The sequence below is a fragment of the Equus caballus genome, chromosome 2, assembly GCF_041296265.1.
Source record: "Equus caballus isolate H_3958 breed thoroughbred chromosome 2, TB-T2T, whole genome shotgun sequence".
Taxonomy (NCBI): Eukaryota; Metazoa; Chordata; class Mammalia; order Perissodactyla; family Equidae; genus Equus; species Equus caballus.
The window spans coordinates 42,134,642-42,162,562 of NC_091685.1; the positions used below are offsets into that span (position 1 = coordinate 42,134,642).

General features: G+C 46.8%; 1 protein-coding gene across 4 annotated transcripts; it reads right to left on the reverse strand.

Annotated features, from left to right (window-relative positions):
• Positions 1 to 1,903: 1,903 nt before the first annotated feature.
• Positions 1,904 to 27,921, reverse strand: CA6 (carbonic anhydrase 6). 4 transcript variants are annotated; one of them, XM_070245567.1, is made up of 10 exons: positions 27,786 to 27,921; positions 27,433 to 27,553; positions 23,209 to 23,311; positions 21,010 to 21,189; positions 14,096 to 14,244; positions 13,323 to 13,415; positions 9,239 to 9,308; positions 5,826 to 5,983; positions 4,294 to 4,417; positions 1,904 to 2,386 (listed from the first exon to the last, which is right to left on the reverse strand). In XM_070245567.1, the coding sequence occupies exons 3-10, from the start codon at positions 23,279 to 23,281 to the stop codon at positions 2,274 to 2,276; spliced, it is 960 nt and encodes a 319-aa protein (XP_070101668.1). In that variant the 5' UTR covers positions 23,282 to 23,311; positions 27,433 to 27,553; positions 27,786 to 27,921; the 3' UTR covers positions 1,904 to 2,273.

A 27,921-nucleotide genomic window follows, 5' to 3' on the forward strand; every position in this document is an offset into this window, starting at 1 on the left:
ATACTGACAGTTCAAAGTTATGATTATAGGGTTTTTACTTAGCTTTTTCGATGTTCTATTTGGATCTCTGTTTTCTTATGCTGAAAATCTTGTTACTAAGGACACAAACATAATTATTTGGTGTATATAGTAGGATAGTATAGTAATCACACACACAGCTTCAAAATAACAGTTCCAACATCGTTCCTGACAGGACTCCTGAGCACTGTGGCGGCTTTCGTCGCAGTTCTCCTCGGCTTTAGGACGTACCCCACTGGGTCTGATGGTAAAAATAGCTTGTTTAAAACAACTTGGAGACATTCTTCTCTGTGTGTTTGTGCTTCCAACTCAATGTATAATTGTTTGATCACTTTACTATGGTTTTGCATTTTAAGTTAAGTTTTAGGGATTTTTAAAAAATCTTTTCATTCTGTTTTATAATTACGTGAAACCCAGGGTTCAAAAGTCAAAACCACCAAACTGGATGCTTCCAGAAAAGTCCATCTTCCAGCCCCATCCTCCACCTTTCCCCCTGCCGCCTCCTTTTAGGCAACCATTATAATCAATTTTGGGTTCCTTTTTCCCTTGTTTTCAAGCACAAACAGGCATGTGTAATCCTGTTTGTTTACGTCTTCGTTTACTTGTTTGTAGTGTCTCCCACCCCACAGAGACGTAAAGTCTTCCCTGTTTCATCTCCAGGTCATCACAGACTCTCATTTCTGGTTGAAAGAATAAATCTTATGTCACCATGTCATTCCCCTGTGGAAAGCCCTGCCATAGCTGCCCGTCACCCACAGATACAATCCAACACCCTTTAGTGGCACAGAAAGCACTAGCGAAGCCGGACCTCCCATGGCCTCACCCCTCTTTCCCTGCCAGCTCCCTTGACCCTGCTCCCATTTTCCCATCGGCGCCCGCCCCTCCCCCACTCGGCTCACCAGGTGAACTCCTTCCAAACCCAGGCCGAGCACAGCCCCTCTGTGGAGGTTTTCCAGTTGTTCTCGCCGTGGTAGGGAGATTGGTTATGTAAGTATATGGCCTATTCACTGGACCTGAGCTCCGAGCGTAGGAACCGCCCCTCCGCCATCTCCGTACACTAGTAGTTAGCCCCACATCCGTCACATAGCAAGTGCTTTACCAAGCTTGTGGAATAAATGAATGGGAGATTCTGTATTTAAAAGAACTTGGATACAAAAGACGTGGGTTCAAATTCTGGCTTTGTTGTCTGCCACCCGGGAGATCTTGAGCAAGCCAGCTGGCCTTTTGCATCTGGGTTTCTTTTTCTGTAAACTGGGGATAAGGCGGCTTCCTACAGGATTGCCTTGAGGGTAAGTGAGTCATATGTGAAAGTCCTTTGGATATGATGAATAAAAACATGGAATAAGAAAGGCGGTAAAGACAGTAGGTAAAGGAATTCAGAAGAATGAGGGTGAGCTCAGAGAAGAGGAGGAAGTTGAGAGTGGGTAAGGGAGGGGCCTGCAGGAAGGGGATGCATAACTGACCCGTAAAACTAACGGCCTCTCTGCCCGGTGCATCTCAACCTTGTCTTATTCAATCAAACCACAACTCTGAAGGTGGATTATTTTATTATCCCACATGACTAGTAAGTGGTAGATCCTGGGTCCAGTGACAACAAGGCCCAGACAGCATTTGACCAAAAGGTGGAGATCGGCAGGGAGGCCGTCAGTTTTATCTCCTCCCTCCCCGTCTCCAGGGAGCCTGCCTCCTTGCTCGTCCGCCCTTCCTTTACTCACAGGGCACGATCACTACTCCAAACCTCCCCATCAGCAAGATCCCCATGAAAGAATCTCTTTCCTTTTTCTTAATCTTGGTCCTGGAAATCCCTCCCACCTTGATCTCTATCCCATGGCCTGGGGCCCTGGGGGTGGGGCAAAGAAGGGAAATTTGAAGCGGAACAAAGGAATGGAAAAGAGAAACTTTTTAATGACAAATTTCTAACGTTGTTTATTACATCTAAATGCTGCAGGGAAGTTTGGGCTGGTTTATAATTTAGGAAGATCAACGTGCATGATTAGATAGGAGGAGAGTTAGCCCTTTAAATTTCTATTCCAGTCAATTTCCATTAGTGTTGTCTAGCTCAGATCTTTTCTCACACATTGAAACCATCTCACTTCCTTTCACGGGTGATGGTTTCCCCTTGTTTTAGTCAGAAATTCAACAGGTGCCTCAGGGGGAGTGAAGCCATCGGACACATAGGATTTCTTGCAGACAGGGCAGGGCGTGGGCTCAGGGGGCTGCCGCCTCTTCCTGTCCTAGCTCATGATTCCAGCTTGTTAATATTTGCCTTTTCTCTTTACTTGCTTCTGTTCAATTAATCTTCTAAAGTATTCAAGGTTATTGTCGATCCTGGTTAGGTGAAACTGGAGCTCAGAGCCGAGAACAGATTCTATAAAAAGAAGAGTTAATAAGAAAAGGTCAAAACTTTGGAGGTCCTCATGAAAACGGAGAATGTGGGACAGCCAGAGGCCATTCCCCACGTGTGTCCTTTAGGGAAGTATTTTGGATTCCTTAGAATGCCCTTCATGTTCCCATCCCATTGGCTTCAAGCATCTTCGCTATGTCTGAATTCAGGCTTGTAAACTACCAGAATCCAAGAGATGACATGTTAAAGGTGGTTCCACCCTTGAACCTTAGTTTCTCATGCAACGCTCAGTAGTCTTACCTTAGGGGACGTTTTCTAATAAATAAATTGCAAGAGGTCTTGTTTTTGTGACTGACCTTGGTTTCTCAGATCATTCCTCATTGGCAGTTTGATCAAATTAACCCATCTGGGGTGGAATTCTACAGAATTATGAGAGATCATGTGGGTCACACCACCAGGTTGGCTGGAGACAATTCCTGCTACATCAAAGTCTGGGCCTGAGTGAGGGCAGGTGGAGCAAGATGATGCCCAGTTTTCTGTTCCATTATCGGCAAAGGCAGGCCATCCTACGGATCCCCAGTTAGCAGTCGGGGAAGAAGCCCTCTCACTCCCTACTGGCTGTTGAAGTAATCACGCTAAACAGACTATCAGAAGGAAGGGCCACAATGGACACACAGGCAAACCGCAACTTGGCGCATCTTGGTCTAAGAGGTGGGTGTCTGGAACATCTGAGCTCCCTCATAAGGGTAAACTGGAGTGACCACCCCCATGGAAAGAACATTTGAGATGTGACATACGGGAAACTATACAATCTCTTTGTGCCTCTTGCAAGAATAGTGCAAAATTTTATAGGGAAAACTGGAGAACACGGCAAAATTAGAACAAGGAGACAGATCAGTGGGGCTAGGCTCCCTTTGCTCAGCCTTCCAGCAAGTGGACCTGCTCAGGAGGATGCAACCCTTTGGAAAAAGGAAGTGATACTCTTAATATCATTATAGTATAATATGAGGAAAGGTAATTACAGCTGGTGTCATTTTCCCTCTGGAAGAGCAAGCTGATAGAAAGAACAGCAATAAACAAACCAGGGCGGAAAGATGGTAAGAAAATCACAAACGGGTCTTTCTTGGGAGCGGGGGAGTATATATAGAGATTTAAAATCTTGAAAGACACTTTAAAGGTAGGGTAAGATCAATTGGAGACCAATTCTATTGTATTAGAGGATGTAAAGGTCTCAAGAATGGTTAATAGAAACAGATTGTAAAGACAATGAATTCAGGGAATATGTCTAGTTCACCACAACTCTACAGAGAAGCAGACAAAATAAAGATGGGAAGATGGCAGGACATTTATATTCTTGCAAGCACAGAAATGAGGTGAGCCAAGAACAGAGTTGAAGCCTGACCCAATGGATTAGAGAGTCCAGGAGAGGCTGGACTGTTGATGCCTACTTCCAGTGTCTTGGTGCTTGGTCCCCAAGAAAATACAGTAAACAATATGTGGTCTAGTTAACCCCACCTTGAGGGAACATATAGGAAGAGTTGGGGATGGGCTTGTAATACAGACCAAGATAAAGATGTGCAGGATATAATCTGAGTTGGGTTTGATGAGGTTACATTGAGCCTACATGCTTATGGGGCATCTGGGTGTTGCTGCCATCTTGCTTTTCCTACTGTCTCCAGCCACGACCAGGTAGGTAATAAACCATGTAGCTGCCCTTCCTCATTGTCTCCTCTGTTCTACATCACTGCATGGACTGAGAAAATGAGTCATCCCTTTTGCCCAAGCCCTGTATAGATTGGCCCATCTGAGCTTCCTGCTATTTAGATGACTCTCCTTCCCTTATTACTGCCGGAAGAGATGAGTCCACCCAGGGAAGGAGGAAACAGAAGTCAACAAATTGCAAAGAATAAACAAGAGTTGATCTCACTCACGCTGATTAGGGTGATATATGAAGTTGGTTTCCACCACTCTGCCATTCAGGTGCTGGGTACTGCGGTAACCATTGTTGAGGGTCTTGTTCTGGCTATCCAATAAGGAGTTCTCTAGCTTCAAAACCTGTGGGTAACATGAAGTGGATAATGGAGAAGAGGCACTGAGTGATTTAAAAGAGTTTAGTTAGCAATTGAACTAGAGCTTGGGTTTTATAACCCTGATAAAGCAGTTGTTGGAAGATCTCAAGTCCAAAGAATGTTCTAGGTGCTATGTGGCAGGCATGGCATCCATTTATCCACTCTTCATTCTTCCAACAATCTCTTTTAATCTTTTTCTGTATTTGGTTACCAGTATAAAGGAGAGAAAGAAGTAAATAAAGATATATAAATGGCAAACTCGATTTTTGTTTTTCTGAAAATGTCCATACTTTGTCTATATCCTTGAAAGACATTTTTGCGGCATGTACAATTCTAGCTTGGCTGTTCATTTCTCTCAGCACTATGAAAATAGATGATTCCACTGCTTTCTGACATTCGTTGTTGCTGCGTTGAATCAATTCTCAGTCTAATAGTACTCCTTGCATGATAATCTGCCTTTTCTCTCTGGCTGATTTTGAAGTCTTTTCTTCGTCTTTGATATTTTGTGGTTTCACTGTGATGTGTTTAGTGTGGCTTACGTTGACTCATTGGGGTTCCTGAGCATATGACTTGGTGTCTTTCAACGCTTTTGGAAAATTATAAGCCAATATTCTTCAAAGCATGCCTCTTGTCTAGTGAAAGCTCCCCTAGATCTGGATTTCAGGTGCCTTTTTCCAGAGATGATTTATATTTGCTTCTGTTAGGCATCTGGGGGCACTTCTAACTTGGTTAGGACAATTTTGTGTGGGGGTATCCTTGAATAGGGGTCTTTCCACCTTTTCAGGAAGTAAGGAAATGAAAAGTTTAACAAAAAGGAAGAACATCACCCAGAAGGAATTGTCAGCTTTGTTTTGCAACCTCAGCAACATTTGTCCTTTATTCAACTCAGTAAACATTTATTATATGCCCATGCTATGCTGGAGGAAAGAAGATGACTGACACAGCTCTTCTCTTCAAAGGACTACAGGCATTTTGGCATGGGAAAGAGCTCAACACGAAGCCAGTCTTCTTGCATAAAGCCATTTATGACGTTAGAATGTAAGCTCCACAAGGACAGGAATTTTGTATATCAGGGGCTGAGAACAGTGGCTGGCGAGAGCAGCACTCAATAAATATTTGCCTTTACTATGCAACCCTTCTCCTCTGACTTGGATCAGGCTCCAGTCCTTTTCCTGCATCAACTAGAAATTTCTTGGATTCCCTGATGCCTGTTTGCTCCTCTCTGCCATGGCACTAGTAAGATCGCCCACGACAGTGTAGGGGAGGCACAGCAGCCCTGTGCAGGGCAAACACCACAGGAGCCCAGGGCTGGCATTGGGTGAGATTTGGCCGAGCACTCTTCTTGACTAGGGAGTTGGAAGGGGAGACTTCGGTGAAGTGAGGCCATGTACTACCTGTGACTTGGAGAGCTTGACGGGATCCGCCAGCAGAAACCACTGCACATTCTCGGTACAGGGAGGAGTGGTGAGTGACCCCTGGTAGCTGTAGTAGTAGCGGAGGTCCTTGGGTAGCATGTCCTGAATGTTGAGGCCACTCAGAACTGTGCTTTGTCCTAACGGAAGGGACAAGAGATAAAAGAGTGTTAGGGACCCCTGCTGCCCCCTGGGAGGACCGCTCAGGCTCAGACCTCACCATGTTTGAATCTCCTGATTTAAGCAGAACATAGAAGCTGACCATTGGGAAATATTTCCCCTGTTTGCTGCTCCCTGGAAGGGGTTAGAGCAAAGACTTTGGGGAGAGACCCACTCAGACACCTCCTCCTGGCTGGGTGCTCACTCCTCTAAGGCTGCTCCCTCATCTGTAAAAAGGGAACGTTCAGTAGGATTGCCGTAAGGGCAAAGGCGGGTGTGTTTATAAAGTGCTGGATTGAACTAGCACGTAGGAAATACTCACGAGTGTAACTGTCACCATCATCATCATCATTTTCAGGCAGAGGATATGTTTTATGATAAATGAAAGAATTAACTATGACTCTTAGGGGCTTCTTCATAAGTGCTCTCAAAGAAAGAACAAATTCTTTAGTTTGGGCTGATTTAGAAATGATTGAATGGAGGTTAGAAAGGCAGAATCAGAACCGAGTGGGGGTCCAGGTGTAGGCATCCTGTCCTGAGCTCTCCCTGCCATGCCCATTGGGAACCAAGCTCAGCCACAGGTGGGGTGTAGGGAGGGGGACCTCTGCAGGGTGTCTGAAGCCTCCACAGCACCCGCAACCATCACCGCATCTAGAGAATTCCTCTTTTGTTCACATCAATGACACTGAGCCCCTGAGCTTAGCATGAGACTGTCAAAGTAACATGGAGTTGAGTTGAATTTTGCTTCACTTTCCCTGGGCACTTTTGCATTTGTTAATGGCAAAGAGGACATCATTTTGACATGCAGTTAAATCGGCTTGTTTAACGAAGGCCGTGAATTCTAACAGTGCATAATCCCATAGTAAGCAAAAGATTTGTAAGTTTTACTGTTATTGGAAAGATTGAAAGATATAACCTTCTAAAGGGCTCTATTGCATAGATTTAGTTTCATAACTCTAATATATTTAAGTGAGTCACAAATTCCAGAACCATGGAATAGCCACTGGAAAACAATATGGCAGTTCCTTAAAAATTAAACATAGAATGACCATACGATCCAGCAATTCCACTTCTGAGTATATACCCAAAAGAAATGAAAGTAGGGAGGTAAACTAACAAGACCTGCTGATGCTTTGGATGTGGGGGGTAATGGAAAGAGGAAAATCAAGAATGATTCTGGGATTTTTGGCTTAAACAATGGGATGGATAATGACACTCATTGCTGAGATGAGAAAGTTGGTTTAGTGACGTCTGGAAGGTGAAGGGAATACAGTTAAGTTTTGGCCACGTTAAGTTTTACATCCATATGGCAATATCAAGTAAACAGTTGGATAAAGGAATCCTGAGTTCAGGGAGAGAGGCCAGTGTTGTAGGCAGTATTGATCAGAAGTGCAATTTATTGAACTAGAGAGGAAATGTGTCCGGGTTAGTTGTAGAAATAAAATGTCTGAGATGAGTGAATTTGAAGAAGTGTTTTAGCTATACCACAGGCCTGTGGTTTCTCCCACTGGCTTTGTTCACAGCCAGTAAATTAGCCAGACGGTTCTTGCATCTGCTTTGCCTGATGCTGTCCCTGCACGGAGGACCAGATATAGATTTTTGGGTTCCACAGTCTAGAGATGGCAATTCAGGCTGCGGGACCGAATGAGGGAAGACAGAGTCGTGGCACCCTCCAATATTAGGGAGGGAGCCAGAAAAAGAAAGCAGAGCTGGGGGCAGGGAGTGCGTGGTCAGAATGAGAGCCGGGTGTAATGGATTGATGTTTCGAGATCAATTAAGAGAAGAGGAGAAAAGCGGCCGGGAGATCTGACAACAGGGGTGACCTTGAAGGCTCAGTGGAGTGACGGGCCAGCTTCCAGTGAGTGAGAAAAGAGAACAAGACTGTTAGACAATTCTTTCAAGGGGATCTGAAAATGAGGTGGAAGATGAGAGAATAATGGCGTCATGAGATACTTTCATTTGTGTTTTGAGGTGGGAGGTGTTGGAGCACAGAACTGTGTGCTGAGTGGAATGGTCCGATGAAAGGTAAGATATCACTGATGCAGGAGAGAGGGGAGAGAGCAGCAGGTGAGGAGGCCCGAGAATGAGAGAGGGGTGGGGTTGGTGCTCACACGGAGGGTGGTCTTGGACAAGCGCAGGGACACCTCACCATTGTAGCCGAGGAGGGGAATGGCGTTTGGTCAGGTGCAGGAAGCTCAGAAGATGAGTCAGTTTCTGACTACCTTCTCAACGAAGCAGGAGGCAAGGCACCCGCTCCCAGGGAGAAGCTGGGGCCAGGGCCAGGGGCTTCGGGCGACAGGAGAAAGTGTGAAGTAATCATTTCGGAGAGGCGGAAAAGCAAACGCCCGGGGAAGTATTTCAGGATTTCCGGGCAGTGTTAGAACCTCTTCGTAACACCAGTTAGACGTCTGAGTGTTTCTGTCCAGCCACATTCAGTCGTGAACAGATGGGAGTCGGTCTGGGGCTTTGCCAGGTGAGCTTGTAGGGGACGGAGGGGTGAGCGCATGGGGGACGTTTGCCTGGGTGCGTCAGAATGATGGCCAGTGGAACCTCAGCTAGGTAAAGAGAGATGAAAGGCCTGAGGCGTGACTAGTAGTGAGAATGTGGAGGCCCATGGATTGGAGGTGAGAATTGCTGGAGGAGCGAGGACTGAAGTCAGGGAGCTGGAGTCTGGGAGATGTGGCCAAAGTGGGATGCACAAAACCAAGGCTTCACTGCTGATGCGGATGTTGCTCGAGGTCAAGGGCTAGCCATAGGAGTGGGCGATCACTCTAACAGAACTCTGCCTTCTGGAGGCAGAGAGATGGGAGAGCAGCCCTGTGTGACTTTGTGTCCCCGCACGATGATGAGGGGCTTCACCCTTGAGAGTCTTCTCAGCTTGAAGCTAAGGAGAACATGTCTCTCTGGTGACCAGGATCATCACGGCGGGCTGGGGCCAGCGGTGAGAGTCACTCAAGTGAAGACATCCCTAGTTAGTGGAACTCTGGCCAGAGAGAAGTTCCAATTGTGGGAATTGACAGGTAGAGTTTAGAACAGATTTCTCAGAGGTGTTCACAGCCTCAGCCAACAGCAGGAATTGCTAGAACAAGAGACCTTGTGCAGGGAGGGGTGCGCTCCCCTGGCAGGGCTTATCTGCTACCCTCCCCACCAGCGTCACCCTCCCCTGCCCCCCTGTCCCCACCTCACCCTCACGCTCATTCCTCTTCCCTCCTGCAGCCACTGTTGGCTTCCCTTACCTGAATACCTGACCTCACTCAGGTGAGAAAGGAACTTGCTGTAATAGGTGTTCTCAGCGTAATCACTGACCTGTAGGAGAAACACAGAGCAGTCAACCTAAGGGAGAAGGGACCTCTGTCCGGGACTGGCTCTGCTAATCCGGCTGTTTGCTGTCCTAGCTGATGGGGCGGAGCCCGAAGGGCAAGGAGGAGGCGGCCTGTCCACGTCCCAGTTGTGTTGGGGGACAGTCTGCCTGTTCTCTGCCACCAGCTGCCTGGGCTCACCAGGGAGACGAGATCTGAAGCATTTTGGCAGCTTCCAGGGAAAGGAGCTTCTTGGTGATGACTGGTGACACCCTCGGGGAATGGCTGTCACTGCTAAAATATCCCCAGTGACCCAGATTGGGCAGTGTCAGCCACAGTGGGATTCACTGGGTGGAGGGGGCTTGGTCTCATGCCCTCCCTTCTTCATCCTCAGGACTTGGCTGAGCAGAAGAGAGCCAGACGGCCCCCGCAAGGCTGCTCTGATTCGGCCAAGGCCAGCTCATTCTTGATTTTTTTGTATGAGTGTTGACTTTTTAAAAGTCAGAAAAGTTGCCTTTGGTGAAAAAGGTCTATGTTCAATGGTTCTTTTCCATCAGTGGTGTTGACCCAATTCTTCTTCCACTGGGTGTAAATTCAGATGTCTCAGATTCACGACTGCCATCTGCTATTTGTTTTCTAAATGTCTCGTGTCTGTTTTGTTCCTCTGTTCCACCTTTTGTGTTTCACAAATACTTTTAGTGGACCATTTAACCATTTTTAGTTATTACTGATACTCTAGTGATTACAATACACAGCTTGACGTATCACCATCTACATCAGGTTAATATTAATTTAATTCCAGTAAAATAGAGCAACTTGGCTCCAGCATAGCTCTGTCTCTTCCCCATCCTTCCTTTTATTTTTCATATATATTACCTCTACATATATTATAAACCCAGCAACACAGTGGTATTGTTATTGCTTTAAACAATTTTATGGGATTTTCTTAAAGACATTAAAAGAAGAAAAGAGTACAAATACATGTATAGTCTTTTACACTTACCCACATATTTGCCATATCCGGCACTCTTCAATTCTCTCTGTAGATTTGAATTACCATCTGGTATCATTTCCTTTCAACCAGAAGGGCTTCCTTTAATATTTCTTCTAAGACAGGTCTGCTAGCAATTATCTTGGTTTTTGCTTATCTGGGAATGTCTTTATTTTGCCTCATTTTTAAAGGGTGGTGTAGTTGGATATAGAATTCCTGGCTGACAGTCATTCCGCTGGCTTCTGATGACTTGTTTCTAAAGAGAAGTCAGTCATTAATTGTACTGGCATTCCCCTATGTGTGATGGCTCCTTTTTGTCTTGTTGCTTTCAGCATTTTGACTTTGATGTGTCTAGATGTTTATCAGACTTGAGGTTTGTTGAGTTTTCTTGGATTGTTTTTCATCAAATCTGGGAAATTTTTGACCATTGTTCCTTCAACGTTTTTTCTGCCATTTTCTCTCTCTCCTCTCCTTCTGGGACTCCCATGTCATATATTTCAGGATGTGTGATCTTGTCCCCATGAGTCTAAGGCTCTGTTCATTTTTCTTCAATCTTTTTTCTTTGTTCTTCAGATTGAATAATTTCTTTACTCTATCTTCAAATGCACTGATTCTTTCTTCCATTATTTTTTAAAAGATTGGCACCTGAGCTAACATCTGTTGCCAGTCTTCTTTTTTTAAATTTATTTTTTCTCCTTCTTCTTCTCCTCAAAGCCCCCAAGTTGTATATTCTAGTTGTAGGTTCTCCTAGTTCTGCTTTGTGGGACGCTGCCTGAGCATGGCTTGAAAAGCAGTGCTAGGTCTGTGCCCAGGATGCGAACTAGCAAAACCCTGGGCTGCCGAAGCAGAGCATGCAAACTTAACCACTCGGCCATGGGGCCGGCCTCTCTGATTCTTTCTTCTGCTGCTTCAGATTTGCTTGGAGCCCATGTAGTGTACTTTTCATTTTGTTCATTATATTTTTTAACTCTAGACTTTTCATTTCGGTGCATTTTTATAGTTTCTGTTTCTCTATTGAGATTTCCTTTTTTGAATCATCATCATCATATTTCCCTTTAATTCTTTGAACGTATTTATGATAGTTGTTTTTTTTTTTTTAAAGAGAAAGCAGTTTTTATAATTTTTTTTTTTTTAAAGATTTTTATTTTTTCCTTTTTCTCCCCAAAGCCCTCCGGTACATAGTTGTGTATTCTTCGTACATAGTTGTGTATTCTTCGTACATAGTTGTGTATTCTTCGTTGTGGGTTCTTCTAGTTGTGGCATGTGGGACGCTGCCTCAGCATGGTCTGATGAGCAGTGCCATGTCTGCGCCCAGGATTCAAACTAACGAAACACTGGGCCGCCTGCAGCGGAGCGCGCGAACTTAACCACTCGGCCACGGGGCCAGCCCCTTTATGATAGTTGTTTTAAAGCATGATCTGCTAGGGGCTGGCCCCATGGCCAAGTGGTTGAGTTCACACACTCTGCTTTGACAGCCTGGAGTTAACCAGTTCAGATCCTGGGCATGGACCTATGCACCACTCGTCAAACCATGCTGTGGTGGCATCCCACAAAGAACAACTAGAATGACCTACAACTAGGATATACAACTATGTACTGGGGCTTTGGGGAGAAAAAATAAACATAAAAAAAGGAAGATTGGCAACAGATGTTGGCTCAGGGCCAATCTTCCTCACCAAAACATAAAAAATAAAGTACTGTCTGCTAAATCACTCTGGGTCCACTCAGAGTCAGTTTCTATTGACTGGGTCTTTTCCTCCTAAATATGGACCATATTTTCCTATTCTTTGTATGCCCAACTTTTTCTTGAAAACTGGACATTTCGTATACTGTATGGTAGCAAATCCAAATTCTGATTTTTTAAAATTGGCCTGAGGGTTTTTTGTTTGTGTGTCTGTTTAGGAGCTTGGCAGGACTTGATCTACAGGATACATCTTCCCGACAACATGCAGCAGCTGCTGTCTCTGCTCAGTTCTTAAATCTTATTTTTATTTTTAAGCCTGGATTCCTAGGGGCCACCTGGGGTCAGCAGAGCTTTGCAGTCGGTCAATGACTTTAGCAGAGGTCTTGATCGAATCCCTCAGTCCCATAAGATTTGCTCCCTCAGGTGATGGATCGAAGTGCAGCCAGGTATCAAGTCAGCCTCGCCTTTTACTTTCCACCTCTTGGGAAGTTTACACGGCCTTCTGTGGCTTTCTCATTTCCAGGATCTCCTTGTTAAATTTCTTATTGGCCTGCCACTTGCCACTTGCCCGAATTGGGACTGCAACCTCAGACTGTCAGAGCTCAGGTTTTCCCTCTTTGTTTTCTGTCTTTTCTGTTAAGCTTGCTACTTATATTGTCAGTGCCCCTGGGCCTGGGTTTTCAATTTACAGCCCAAATAAAGACAGTTCCTCAGCCTCAGGCAGTGAAGCTGCTGGTTTTCCTGTCCACCCTGCCCTGATAAACCTGCCTGGCTGACCAAGTTAGCAGTGGGGCTGGGAATAAGCCCAGGCACAAAGTCCACAGATGCTCATTGTTCTTCCTCAAAATTCTAGCCATTTTTCGCAAATAAGTGCCTCAATTGTTGTTTGCATTTGGCCCATTCCCAAAGCACTTATATGGTTATTTGTGACAATTTTATCCAACTTAATACTCGTTTTGTGGGGAGTGGATTCACTGACCACTTCTTGCCACCTAGCCATAAGTCCCACGCTCCAGCCTTTCTTGGAAATGCAGAGGTGTCGCCTTTGTCTGGCAGGTTGCAGGCCTCCCCTTGCCCTCAGACCACTTTGTGTCCAGTCAACCCTCTGTGACTCCAGCTCTAAGTCAGCTTGTCCCAGTTATCCAAGGTCCCTGAGGTTGATAACACGGAAGGAACCCGGTGACTGTGAGCAAGGGCTAGATAAAGGGGAGATCTTCCATCACGTTAGCGTTTCCAGGAATTGTGAGCTCAGGAACAGATGAGGAGGGACAGGGAGGAAAGCTTTCATCCATACTTAACATCTATCTGGACGCCAAGCTATAGCTTCATGTGCAGTTTCAGCCTACCTCAACGAGGACTGCCAGCACTGCCAAACCATCAGGTTCATCCTTGGCTATATCGTAGCTCCCGTATTTAGAATTGTAGTGAACAAGGTGAATCTGTGGGAGCAAGGAAGGGTAATCAAGGGCAGTTCATACAGACTTCAAATGCTTCAGGGTCTCAGGAGAGGAGGAAAAGAAAGAAAAGGCTTCCATCTGAGGCCTCAGACTGTCTTGCACAAACAACTCCAACCTCCACCTCCCTCCAGTTAGGCTAGGAGATCTATCAATCCAGAAAGTTCTCTAAGAATGGAAAGAGCATGAATGGGATTCTGGGAAGAGGACAATTCAAGGGCGTTCCCTGACCCCGCCTCCCTCCAGGCAGACATACTGGCAGAGTCTGGAGGGAGCCCCTGAGTTCTCTTGAGGTCTCCATAGTTTGGGCGAGACCCTTGCCCCTGGAGGTGACTGTACCTGTGGTCATCCCAAGGACAGATCTAAGCAAGAGAGGGAAGCCAGAAAATCTAACACATAGAAATCCAGCTGAAACTGAAGAGGGCTGGCCCCACTGTGTAGGCTGCAGACTCCTACCTTGCTGTGACTTCTGTGAGGGTGGGGACCCCACCTGAATCCCTGGCACATGGCAATGATCAATGAATAGTTGTGAGTGAATGAAAAATAAACTCAACCTCAGGGTGACTTGACTGTCACCATTGCACAAAGTCTTTTTGGCTGTTTTAATAAGATAAGTGACTACGGGGTGTGAAGAAAAGAGGACCTGGCTGGGGTCCTCACGGTACCTCAGTCACATATCTGATCCCGTCGATGGTGTGCTCAGAGCCGCTGATCTCTGAGGCCCCACCGCCCCAGTGGAAGTGCATCTGCTCAGCTACGTACTTGGTGCCATCGGCAGCCTCCATGTGCATGGTGGGGCGCAGGCTGATCTGCACTGGAGAGAAGATGAGAGACAGGGAGTGGCGCAGGTGAATGTGGACGGGTCAGACCTACTGGTTCTTCCCTGGTCACCTGCCCATTCTGGGGGCAAGCTGGTACTATAGACTGGCTTAGAATGCCATGAGCAGAGTTCCAATGGGGAGGAGGCGACTGACACAGGGCAGGATGAGGACCAGGCACTGAGCAAGCTAGGCAAGGCAGATGCCTCTCCCATGGACACACATTTCCACCTAGAACCAGTAGGTTAGGGGCAGGACCGCAAACTGGCAGATCCAGCTTGTTGGAAAGGGGAAGGCCCTGAAAAGATATGGCCCAATGGGTGTGGAAACCAGAATTGCACTCTTCACATCTGGCCAGTTTTGGAATTTGCCCCTGATGTAGAAATAGGAAGGGGGGACTCTTGGACTGTTTTTATTATTTTTACTCTCCAGAATAAGCACTATTTGTAAGGCCAAGTTGAGGTCATTATCTTCTTTGTGATGGGGTTAAAATCCTCATCCTATGTAGCCTTCTAGAACTAGCCCAACTGAAAACACACTCCACCCCATGTAAGGGGGCGTCCCTGCGGGCCTTCAAAACTTTCAGTTTATGGACAGAGAAGCCACCCCAGGGAGGTGGAAAGACTTCTCAGATCACACAGTTTGTGGGTCGGGACAGAGCTGGGCCAGAACTGGGTGTGGACAGGACAGGATGTCACCATTACTAGCCTCAACTTGTCCTCAGAAGACAAGAGACGGAAATCTGCAGCAAGTCCGGGAACACACGGACTCCTGGCTTGGGTTTAATTTGGTATGATTATCAATGGATGCATTCAAATGTTAGGTTATTGCTAATGGGAAAATGGATCACTTTTCCAGCTTCCTCCTGCCTGTGCCCGACAGACTTCCTGCAGAGAAGTCACTCCCGTCACACAGCTGCAGTAGTCCATTTGACTGGCTCAGGCCTTAGAGAAATCTCTATATTTCTCTAAAGAAAGATGTGGAGAGTGACACCAGGGAGTGAAAGAAAAATACCTCTGAGGACATAATTTACGACTTGGAAAGGGACAAGCGGCAGCTGACCTGTTATCAAAGTCTTTCTATTTAAAGTCTTCAAAGATGGTGATAAACAAGTAAGTTTCCTTAAAGAGTAAATATTAGGGAGTTGATATCTGTCAGAGCCCCTTTCTTCCCTTCCCAATGGTCTAAAGCGCAGGGAGCTGTGATTAAATTCGTAACATAATGCGTTGTCAGGCAGGAATCCGGCCTCAAAGATTTTAACATGCCCTATGGCAGAACAGGTGCTTTGTATTAGTGTTTAAAACATGGCCAGCCTCCAAATCAAAGCTCACATGAGCAAAACGGAAGAGTCTTTAAAAGGAGATATGCAGTGTCATCTGTGCCAAGAGACTGGCGAGCTGAGGACCAGGCCGGGGACAGTTAGCACCTCATGAGCAGAAACAGAGGTCCTGACAAGTATGTTTCTCCAAAATACAATTCCCTGCAGACAGAATGGCTCAATTCTCAAGTTTTATCAACAGGACCTCACAGGCCAGATTGAAAAATGGCAGCAATTCCGGCTTGTCACTGTGCTTTTGAAAAGGGGAGGCCAAATTTCTCTACCCAAAAATCAACCTGCTGAATGCTCCAGATTCTGAAAATTGATTTACTATCCAGAAAAAGTTGTTCCCCTTGTTTGAAACTAATTTAACCAGGTTCTTCTCAGACCAGAAAAACCACGATTTGAGCATTTTCTATGCTCAAGAAGCAACAGCCAAGTGTCAAGGTTGTGAAAGTCAAAGAAAGACTGAGGAACTGACCCCAGTTGGAGGGGAGTAAGGAGATATGATGACTAAATGCAATGTGGGATCCTGGACTAGATCTTGGACCCGAAGAAGGACGTTAATGGGAAAGTGTGGAAATTCAAATGAGGTCTATAGAGCAGTTAATCGTATCAATGTAGTACGGTTATAAGATGTCAATATTAGTGGGAGAAGGGTATATGGGAACCTTCTGTATTATTCTGCAATTTTTCTAATCTAAAACTATTTCAAAATAAGAGTTTGAAAAAAAGACAAAACCAGCCTTGCTCCGGCAGTCTTGGAAAATCAGAACCTGCTCAGAATCCTGCATCCCTCATGGGCACCTATTGGGGACTGACCCCTTCATGCAGAAGTCTTTTCTCCTCAAACGCATCTAGTCCAGGTACTAGGCTAGGAAGATGAATGATAGATTGTCCCTCCTTTCGAGGAGCCTAGCAAAGTGGCGTATAGGACCCGTTAAGAGAACAATGTTCTTTTTCCCACTGAACACTAGAATCCCAGCACCTTAGGCCTTTAAGCTTTTCTGGAGCCTAAGAATATGTATTTTGGGAAGTTAAAAATATATATTAACCAATCAGTACTGGTCCACCACCTGTTACTAGTCTACAACAAAATAGAGAAATTGAGAATAAGCTTTAGAAACTTTTGTAGCAATTTGTCTCAACATCCAAGTGTGTTTTCAATTTCTTCTTATTCAAATGTAATTTTATGTCTGTTGAATCTAATAACAAAAATTGGGGCACATAAAAATATAAATATATAGTAGCATTTGAAATTAGAAACACCACACCATTTACATTAGCACCCCAAAAATTAAACACCTAGCTATAAATCTAACAAAATATGGACAAGATCTATATGAAGAAAACTACAAAACTCTGATGAAAGGCATCAAAGAATAACTAAATAAATGGAGAGATATTTCATGTTCCTGGATAGGAAGATCCGATATTGTCAAGATGTCAGTTCTTCTCAACTTGATTGATAGATTCAATGCAATCCCAATCAAAATCCCAGTGAGTTATTTTGTGGCTATTAACAAACTGATCCTAAAGTTTATATGGAGAAGCAAAAGACCCAGAATAGCCAACACAATATTGAGGAGAAAAACAAAGCTGGAGGACGGATGCTACCCAACTTCAAGACTTAACTGTAAATCCATAGTAATCAAGGCAGTGTGGTATTGGTGAAAGAAGAGAAAACAGATCAATAGGACAGAATAGAGAGCCCAGAAATAGATCCCCGTAAGTATACGCAACTGATATTTAACAAATGAGCAAAGGCAATACAATAGAGTCTCATCAACAAACACTGCTGGAATGACAGGACATCCACATGCAAAACGTGAATCTAGACAAGACGTTACACCCTTCACGAAAATTAACTCAAAATGGATCATAGACCTAAAAGTAAAATGTGAAACTATAAAATTCTTAAAAGATAACAGGAGAAAACCCAGATGACCTTGGGTATGTTGATGTCTTTTAGATACAACACCAAAGACAAAATCCATGAGAGAAATAATTGGCAAGCTGGACTTCATTAAGATTAAAACCTTCTGTTCCGCAAAAGACAATATCAAGAGAATTTAGAAGACAAGCCACAGACTGGGAGAAAATATTTGCAAAAGATACATGTGATAAATAACTGCTACTCAAAATATACAACGAACTCTTAAAACTTAACAATAAAAAAACAACCTAGTTTAGGGGCTGGCCCCGTGGCCGAGTGGTTAAGTTCGCGCGCTCCGCTGCAGGCGGCCCAGTGTTTCGTTGGTTCGAATCCTGGGCGCGGACATGGCACTGCTCGTCAGACCACGCTGAGGCAGCGTCCCACATGCCACAACCAGAGGAAGCCACAATGAAGAATACACAACTATGTACCGGGGGGCTTTGGGGAGAAAAAGGAAAAAAAAAAAAAAATCTTTAAAAAAAAAAAAAAACAACCTAGTTTAAAAATGGACCAAAGACCTTAATAGACACCTTATCATAGAAGATACACAGATGGCAAATAAGCATACAAAAAGATGCTCCACATCATATGTCATTAGGGAAATTCAAATCAAAACAATGAGATACCGCTACACACCTATTAGAATGTGCAAAACCCAGAACACTGACAACACCAAATGCTGGTGAGGATGTGGAGGAAGAGGGACTCCCACATTGCTGGAGGGATGCAACATGACACGGCCACTTTGGAAGCCATTTCGGCAGTTTCTTACAAAACTAAACATACTTTTACCATATAACCCAGCAATCACATTCCTTGGTATTTACCCAATGGAGCTGAAAACATGTCCACACGAAAATCTGCACACAGATGTTTACAGCAGCTTTATTCATTATCACTGAAACTCGGAAGCAACCAAGACGTCCTTCCGTAGGTGAATGGGTAAATAAACTGTGGTCCATCCAGACAGTGGAATATTAGTCAACGCTAAAAAGGAATGAGCTAACAAGTCATGAAAAGATATGGAGGAAACTTAAATGCACATTACTCAGTGAAAGAAGCCAAGCTGGGAAGGCAAAATACTGTATGATTCCAACTACATGACGTTCAGGGAAAGGCAAAATTATGGAGATAGTAAAAAGGTCAGTGGTTGCCAGGGGTTAGGGGCGGGGGAGAGATGTTTAGGCAGAGCACAGAGGACTTTTAGGGCAGTGAAAACACTCTGTATGACACTGTGGTGATGAATGCATGTCATTATATATTTGTCCAAACCCACAGAGTGTACAACACCAAGAGTGAACCCTAATGTAAACTACGGACGTTGGGTGATTATGATGTGTCAATACAGGGTCATCCTTCATAAAAAATGTACCATTCTAGTGAGTGATGTTGATCATAGAGGAGGCTATGCAGGCAGAGGAGCAGGAGGTGTATGAGAAAGCTCTGTACTTGCTGCTCAATTTGGCCATGAACCTAAAACTGCTCTAAAAAATGAAATCTATTAAAAATATATATATAAACATATATGTTTATATCTTAGGTTCCAAGATATAAAAAGGACTCTGCAAAAGCAAAATTAATAAATGTTTAATTATGTCTTTTCAACTTTTTTGTTAAACTTAGTATTCATCAAAATTTCATTAGATTTAAAATTTGTAGATTAGTTCTTTTTTCCCTTCAACAGAATTCTTTTTTTTTAATATTAGCTTTTTTTTTTAAATGGCTCCACTATAGCAAATTTTGTGTGTGTGTGTGAGGAAGATTGGCTCTGAGCTAACATCTGTTGCCAATCTCCCTTTTTTTTTCCTCCCCAAAGCCCCAGTACATAGCTGTAAGTCCTTCTGGTTCTTCTATATGGGATGCCACCACAGCATGGCTTGATGAGCAGTGTGTAGGTCCACGCCCAGGATCTGAACCAGTGAACCCCAGGCTGCCGAAGCAGAGCATGCGAACTTAACCATTATACTACCAGGCCGGCCCCTTCCCTTCCATGGAATTCTTCAATGTGCTTGGAGCTTGCTGAAAATGTATAGCCACTTGTAAAGAGTATAGCCAAATAACCTCAAAAGCTAAATTATAAAAATTTTTCAAAACAATTTACATAAAACAAAATAAGTATTGTGAGCTATGAGTGCATTCTAATGTTTGAGATGCTGTAGGGTGGGTTGGGGACCCCAGGGGAACAAGCTTCTGGCCTCCAGAGATCCCAGCACAGCCTTATAGGAGGAGGGTCCAGAGCCCTCTGCAATGTGGGAGGAGGGAGCCACTGTAAACCCCCAGGGAAGCTGGCGTCTTCCTCACCCCGTCCTCTCCCGGGTCCTCAACACAAAGCCCTGCACACAGCAGGCAGCCAGCAGAAACTCAGCCCATGTAACAAAGAGGGGTTGTCAATCATTCGTTAGTCCCGGCCGACTGACCTGCTGGCGTCCACCAAGGTTTCCCTGCCTTCAGCGGCCGCCTTTGGCCCTTTGGCGCCAGCCCCTCTCCCCTAAGGGCGAGGACAGGGAGAAGCTGCAAGCTGCTAACCCACTGGAAGCTTCAGAGAGTAATTTTGGAAACAGGAGCTTGACGTTATGATAAAATGAGGCTTTTATGAATTATTAGTGGAGTTCGGTGATCCAGGCTCACGTCCCTGAGGATTTTACAGATCTTCCGTCATTCTCCTATGTGCTATGTCACCAGCCCCATCAAGGCAATTGGTTTTATTTTCTCAATTGTGCCAATAGGAAATCTAAGTCCTGTGACCCCCGTACACCTATGCGTGTGGGCAGTAAACTGACCCGCCCCAGGCCAGAGTGGAAGAGGAGGACAGGGGCTCTGGGTCCAGCTGGGCCGCAAGAGCCTGTGTGACCTTGAGTAAGTCCCTCGGCCTCCCAAGGTCTCTGGTTTCCAGCCTAAAAAATGCCCCCCTCCTGGGGTTGTCATGAGGCTCAGAGATGAACCCACGGAAAATCAGCAGGGTGTTCTGCAAACATAAAGCACGAATTTACAGTTGTCCAATCCAGGCTTCTGAAGTGCGGTCCCCAAGACCAAACTTCTCCTGTCTGACTTTCACCCCCTTTCTAGGAGGGAACAGAAAACATGAGCTTCTTTTTAAACCTCTGAGAAATGCTTGGCCTACCTGTCAGGCACTTTGAGTTAATCAGACTCAGTACAGAAAATACGGAAAATCAGACCAGGGCAGAGATCAACAGAGCACGCAGCGGGCGTGTGGCTTCAGCAGCATCGCCTGTCTGTGAGCTGAATTTCCCACTGGTCGGGTCAGAGCAAGTTTGGGGAGAGGCTAAGGAGGAAAGAAGGAGCCAGCCAGGAATTGAGTCTAAAGACAGATGCTGCACAACTTTGGAAGAGCCACTTAGTTTCAGGGCCTCGCGCCTGTCCGCCCGCACGTCTGAGGCCTCCAGCTCCAAGGCTGCGCTCTGAGCCTCTGGGCATGCCGCTCCCGGCAGCCAACACCTGCCTTCCCTGCTGACCACTCATGGCCCGGCCCCTGTGGCCCACCCTTACCTGTGTGGCCGTTGTTGGTCATGGAGAACTCGCCCTCCTGGTCCTCATAGCCCACCAGGGTCAGAGGCTTCAAGGATGGGTTGTACCGCATCTTCTTACTCTGCAGGTCGATGGGCGACTGTCTGTCGCCCCCGCAGGTGGGGTACTCATTCGACCAGTGCGCTTCATCCAGCTCCCCGTCTGAGACAGGAGAGATCCCAAGGGATTACAGTTTGAGAGGCTGCCCAGCTAAGCCCTCCCTGCCGGCCCCTCACTCGGGGCAGAGGCCAGAGCCTGCAGCTCCCAGCACGGCCTGCCCGGCGGAAGGCCCACGGGAGCCAGGCAGGCTGCCAGGATCAAGGCCAGAGGTCTGCCTTCTAGAAAGCAGAAGCAGGGCCTCCAGAAGGAGGTGGGAGAGGCATTTAAATTAACTCCATGGGCGCTGTGTCTTGGGGGCTTTGGTGCCGATCCCTGACTTTCCTGTTGCAACCACTGGCCCTGAGAATATGACTTAGTGTTTTGAAAGCGATGAAAGTCTTTAATATGTAGCTTTAGTTTGCCTGTGAATTATCGTCAGCTGATAAATGTACGAGAGGGCTCCCTGGGCTTGGCCTTCCTGTGTTATTTGGTGGCCTTTGCCTCGTTTCCTCTGAATGGCACAGTTCTCCTTCCCAGCCCTCAACAACAACACAGCCCCTTCTGCCCCTGCGGCAGGACCCCCCGCCTGTTTTCTCCCTCCACCCCTTTCACCGGTTCCCAGTGTGGTAAGGCCCACCAGGTGCACCTTCACCTACAGATTCAGGATGAGAAAGGAGGCATCTGGTTCAATCACTCAACTAGAATGATGAGGTAAGAAAACATCAAAATAAGGAAAAGGGTCTTTTTTTTAAGGTAGTTACTAATCACAGGGGAGAGAGTAATAAAAGCCAGTCATTATTAGCAGCGACTGGGCTTCCAAACACCGTGGGTCCTGGTGTGACCATTTGCAGCTAGGACTACGAGCCCTCACCCTTGTGCAGCGAGGGGGCAGGAGGTGGGGGCTGTGAGGTGAGCGCAGAGCTTGTTTGAAGGAAGATGTTTATATTGGGGCCTCTCACAGCTTCTTGGCTTTGCAATCAAGAGAAAAGTCAATTCTCTACTTCTCTGCTCTTCTCTATTTAATAATAAAACCCAATTTTTAAACAATTCTTTCCTAGAGGCGGGATGCCAGGATCAAGGCCAAGGGTCTCGAGCACAGTCCCTTTATGGACACAAGGCTTTGGCCGCACCCCTATCAGTCTTGAAGGGTTCTCATGTGTTCTGGAAAGTCACTGCAGCAGCTGCCCCAAGTCCTCCAGGGCCCCTGGAGGCTTTCCAGAAGGCCCACAGTCCCAGACGCTGGACTGAGCCTGGGGAGGACAAGACTTGCATTGATGGAATTCTCTCCCTTCCTTACCCTCTGCTCCACCCCCCAGCGCCAGTGGGCCAGAGAAGCAGATGCCCCGGGGTCCCCGTGGCCGGCTGTGGGATTCCTCTGCTCCAAAACAGAGCCATTGGTCAGGGTTGGCCATCTTGCCCTCTGAAGTTGGGCTTTCTGAGCTTCCCCACTATGCCCCTAATTCTATTGCCCTTGATTCAACAGGGCACATATCCACCCTGAATGTACGCTTCCCCGTGTCTGAGGCTGGGGGCCTGTGCAGGAAGCAGACTCAACACTGTGTTTGCTCCTGGCCCCTGCCAGTGGCAGGAGTGTCTTCTCCTGCCTCAGCCCAGTACAAAAAAGAGGGGACATGGGCAGGAGCTCTCTTCACTGCCACATGGATGGGGTGTTTCATGTCCAAACGCCACAGATGCAGTCCTCCCATTTTTGGCTCATGCGTGGGCCAGAACTCATGTCAATGCCAGGGTTTCCATTTCATCTTTTAAAGGCTGGGTTTCAGTACTGAGGTCTGGGTCTCAGCAGGACACGGCCATCGACAGCAGGCAGCCTGGAGGCTACCTAAAGACACTCTGGGTGACCCGCGTGGATCTGTGAAGTGGGAGACTATTTCTTCTTTTCCTTAGTGGAGGTCTAAGTTCAGTGCGTTCTCTATACACCCCGAGACACTGAGCCCACGATGGGCAGACCCCAACAGAGGAACCTCACACAAGCGTGCGTGGTCTGCCTCGCCAGCCCAAGAAACGCCAGGCTCGGCCGCTGTCCTCCGGAAGGAGGCGCTCCCCTCCTCGCGGGGGGCTTACCTGAGTAGGTCCAGTGCTGCCCGGCCTGGGCTCCCAGGAGGAGCAGAGACAGCAAGGTCAGCGGAGCCTGCATGGTGCCGCGGGTCCGGCGTCAGGACGGATTCTGGGGAAGCCCTTCTTTTAAAAGCTCAGAAACTGTAAATAACAATTTACCAAGTCTGGCGGCCTGATCCACCCTCCGCTGCACCCGCTAAAACGATAACACCTTCCCCACAATGGCCCTTCTGACTTGGTTCGCTCGGCAGGTGACGTTTCCTTTCCTGATCTCCTCCAGGGTCATTACCATGACCAGGTAGCCCACGGGTTTGGTGGTTCGATGTCCTAACTTATAAATACTCCCTGGAAGGGCCAACACAGTGCAGCCTTTGTGCAGGAGTGACCAGAACACTGTCACTTCCTATGACCTGGCTCCTGGCAAGGAGCTTTGGGACCTGGTGAAGGGCATCACTGATCCCTGAAAACCCTAGCCGGATCCTGCTTGGTATTTCCTGCCTGTCTCAACAATGGACACAAGCCACCGCTGCAGACTGTTGGCGGCCCTCAGCAGGCATCTTGGGAAATGGCCTGGTCCCCGCGTACGGCATGGAATGGAGAGTCCTAACTGGAGGCACTCATGTTCTTATCCGCATCCCGAAATCACTGGTTGACCCCGGATTCCTAGCTCATGAGCCACATGCCAAGGCCTACCTTTGGGCCCTCCGAGCTAGCGTGGGTGTCCATGTTTCTCCATGGGATGCATTTGTTCCCATAGCTGCACTACACTCGGTCACACCCAAACCAATCAAACATGTTGGATCAATGGATTGCCTAATCCTCCTGCTTCCACTTGGGTAAACAGTCCTTGAAGTGAGTGAGGGAGAAACTTTTGAGTTTATACATGCTGACAGCCCAGCATTTCCCATGCCCTGCAGAGAGGGCACAGGCAAAGGGCAGCAGCGTTCCTGCGGGGTGCCGGCCATCCTGGCCAGATACAAAGGACCATCTTGTTCTGGAGAACAGAGCTAATCCCCTCCCCACCAGCCTCATTTATCTCATTGCCCACTTTTCCCTGGGGCCTGAGGGATGCTAGAATGGCAATATGGCAGCGCGAATTGAGCACGGTTAAGAGCAAGGATTCTGAAGCCAGACTGACAGAGTTCAGATCCCTGCTCTCCCACTTACTAGCTATGTGACCTTGGCCAAGTTACTCAACTGCTCTGTGCCTGTTTCCCCATCTTTAATAGGATTCGATGATAGTACCTCCCTCCTGGGAATTCAACAACAAATTTGTGTGTAGCACTTGGAATGTCTGGTATGCGGCAAACGGCATTATTATCTATGCAGACCCCTCATTCTATGTGGAAAGGAAGTGATTTACCATTGTCCACCCAGCCTGTGAGTGAGGGAACTAGAGGCAAAAATGAAGGACTCATTCTCCAACTCATGGAACTCTTCCACATTTTCAGAAACTAGAAACCCACTGTCCAGTCTTTGCGAGTAAGCCACACCTGACTGCTGGGCCCCGGCCCTGCAGAAAGGACCACCTTGTAGATACCGTGAGACCCAGCCTCTGCTGAGGACAGCAAGGGTGTGCGTCGACCTTTAGATGGGCCAGGGTTCCCTGACATCCAACTGGCAGGAAAACACAAATGGAGCCATCTGAATTTTTTTCTTGGGCACCAGGGAAAGAATTTGGAGCTGCAGAGGGAGCCTGGCAGGTCACAACGTGGTGGAAGGCAGGGAGGATGGGTCAGAGCACAAAGGGAGGCTGGAGCGAGAAGGAGCCCCAGGAGGCCTGAGCCGTTGGGTGGGGAAACTGCGCAAGGGGGAGGGAGGAAGGAAGGGGCCGTGGGGGCTGAGAGGAGATAGGAACAGATGCTCAGAGAAAGGGGCTCCAGGAGCAGGGACCCCACGGCCATGCTGGGGAAATGGAGAGTGTCTGCCACTACCAATGGCTGCCGGCTCCATGTCCCATGGGGTTCCACGGTCCTGCGGTCCCCACTTCCGGATGCCCTGGGGAGCCCTGGTGCTGCTGTTGCGACCCCGAATCCTCACAGTGAGTGCATGGTCACTGCTGTGAGTCTGTAATTTTAGCCACCCCGCCGTGGAGCCCTCCCGTGCCCTGTTCACTGCTCAGGCCTGCCGCTTGGCCCTGGTTTCTCTGCATCTTTCGCTCAGGGCTGGCTGGTAACCTGTGCAGCTGACTAATGTTGAGTATAGGTGGTTAGAGTGAGTAATTAAGTTAATAAAGCAATTAGACCGGCCAGGCTCTTAAAGTATAAGACCCATCTGCTAATGAGGGCACGTTGCTAGAGAAAGAGGGTCCCTTCCCTCTGCTGTGTAGCAAATTCCAGTGACACAATCCATGCAGAATTCAGCAAGGTTACTTTTGTTGCCCTCTTTCTAGCTCATTGACTTCTTTGACCCTCAAATTTTCCATTAACTTTGAACGTGTTTCCTCCTTTTCGTATTTTCAAAGTACGCTGTTTGTTTCGATTTGCTTTTTTTTAGTGTGTTACATTGGACTCTGAACTTGCTTCTGCCTCCATCCAACCCCATCTCCAGCTCTTCAAGGTGTCTTAAGTCTCATTAAACTGTTTTTCTAAGGCCCATGGTTTGAGTGGCTGAGATGAGTTGACGTGTGTGCCATTTTCATCATAACATCGTGTCAAAAATGAGAAAGGAGCTTTTGTTCTTCGTTGGTGCCACACAGTTCCACGACAGAGGCCCACAGAAGCAAAGGAAAGGGAGGCGGCAGGGAGGTGAGGTCAGCCCAGATAAACAGGGAGGCACCATCAGCCCAGGTGGGCGTGGAGGCACGGTCAGCCCAGGTGAGCAGAGAAGCAGGGTCAGCCCCCATGAACAGAGAGGGGTGATCAGCCCAGGTGAGCAGGGAGGGGTGATGGGCCCAGGTGAGCACAGAGGCAACTTCAGCCCAGGTGAGCCAATGCTCAGGTTTGCACAGGCCTGGGATAGAAGAATGAATCTGGCTATACAAGAATATGCACATTTTGGCTGTACACAATATGGACAGGCCATTGTTGTGTTCCATTCAGGAGTTCCAGCTCTGGAATCCTGAAGAATGAGTCACTCTGAACAAGTGAATTTTCTAGATGGTTAAAGGCTCAATTCTATAAAAGCACCAAAACGTTTAGTCCATTTTGGATTAAAACTTCTAAAATGTATCACACTCTTGCCTGTTTTCTTGAACAGATTAAGCTGAATACAATAAAACTTTTCTTAATGACTGAGGCCCACTCATATGAAAATCAGTTATTAGCCTGTATTGTAATGTATTGATGCCCACTGCGCCTGTAACTATATATGACTGTTCTCCCTACATGAAACAACCCCTAACTGCTCTATTTTTGGATTTCTTATATCAGAAAATTAGCTAGCTGACCTAATTATTAAAGCAATGTACTTGGGGGCCGGCCCAGTGGCACAGCTGTTAATTTCGCATGTGCCAATTCAGCAGCCCGGGGTCCACCAGATCGGATCCCGGGTGCAGACATGGCACCGCTCATCAAGCCATGCTGTGGCAGGCATCCCACATATAAAGGAAAGGAAGATGGGCACGGATGTTAGCTGAGGGCCAGTCTTCCTCAGCAAAAAGAGGAGGAGTGGTAGCAGATGTTAGCTCAGGGCTGATCTTCCCCCCAAAAATAAAAAAAATTAAAATTAAAAAAACAAAGCAATGTACACCTATGTGCATGAGTGATATTCAAATTATTAACATCCATGAGGCCAGGGCACGACCGACCAGAACAGAAGAGACACTTGGTGCTGCAGTGGGGTCTGGAAGCCCCCTGCTCTGCCAGGAGTTAACCCTCTTGTTGGTGGATTGTAGGGAGAGTGGGAGATCCTGGGCAGGGCTGGGCGGCAGGGGCACCTGGAGGCACCAGTGTGTTTGTGTTCATTTTTCATGGTTAGCATTGCGAACATGGGCTGCCAGCTCTCGCCTCTTTGGGTTGTCTGTTTGCCTTCCCTCTGTTCCTGGCTTCTTATTTGCTGTTTTTTACCTCTTTGGCCAGAAATCAGATGGCTACGCTTTGCAGAATTACATGCACAAGGAGAACGGATAGAGCTGAACTGAGAGCCCAGAGGCTGTACTCAGACCAGTGGAGGAAAGCCCTGAAAACTCTTTTTTGACTACTCAAAACATTTTACTTCCTTGCTGACTTTTAGTTATGTCCACATAAGTGAAGCTTTAGCACAACCAAACCAACACGTTAAATAACTTACTTGCAGAATATTCAGCCACATCGAGCCCCAATCCAGTGGGGACGCCCACACTTTCTCTCACCAGCTTCCCTGTTGATAAGTTCTCCAATCTTATAGGGTATCTCCAGTCTCATCTGTCCTCCTAGAATTCAGCACTTATCATTTAGTGGCGTCTACCAGCAGGCATTTTCCTCCATCATATTTATTCTTCCTCCGATAACCTACATCAAAAAACTCCCTGACCAAAACCTTGGTGGAAATTCTCTTTTCTATTATTAACTTAGGTTATTAGCAAAATAGGAACCAAATATCGAAAAATATTTACAACTCAGCCTGCCATCAACATTCCGTGCCCGCTCTCTGTGCAAACTTACCATAGGACCTGCCGTTGGAATTCTTGTTCCATTTGCATCTCCTGCTGCCTGTATCTTCTATGTCCTGGAGTTGGCTAGAGTCTTGCTTATATCCCTTTTATGTAGTCCACCCCAGTTTACCTCTGTAGGACAGGTT

Coding starts and splice junctions, on each gene's coding strand:
- CA6 (XM_070245567.1), bottom strand. CDS start 23,281: ATGCAGGCTCCGCTGACCTTGCTGTCTCTGCTCCTCCTGGGAGCCCAG. Junction 5,984..9,238: donor GAGTGAGGTCAGGTATTCAG/GTAAGGGAAGCC, acceptor CCCTTCCGTTAG/GACAAAGCACAGTTCTGAGT. Junction 2,387..4,293: donor CATATATCACCCTAATCAGC/GTGAGTGAGATC, acceptor TTCTTTTTATAG/AATCTGTTCTCGGCTCTGAG.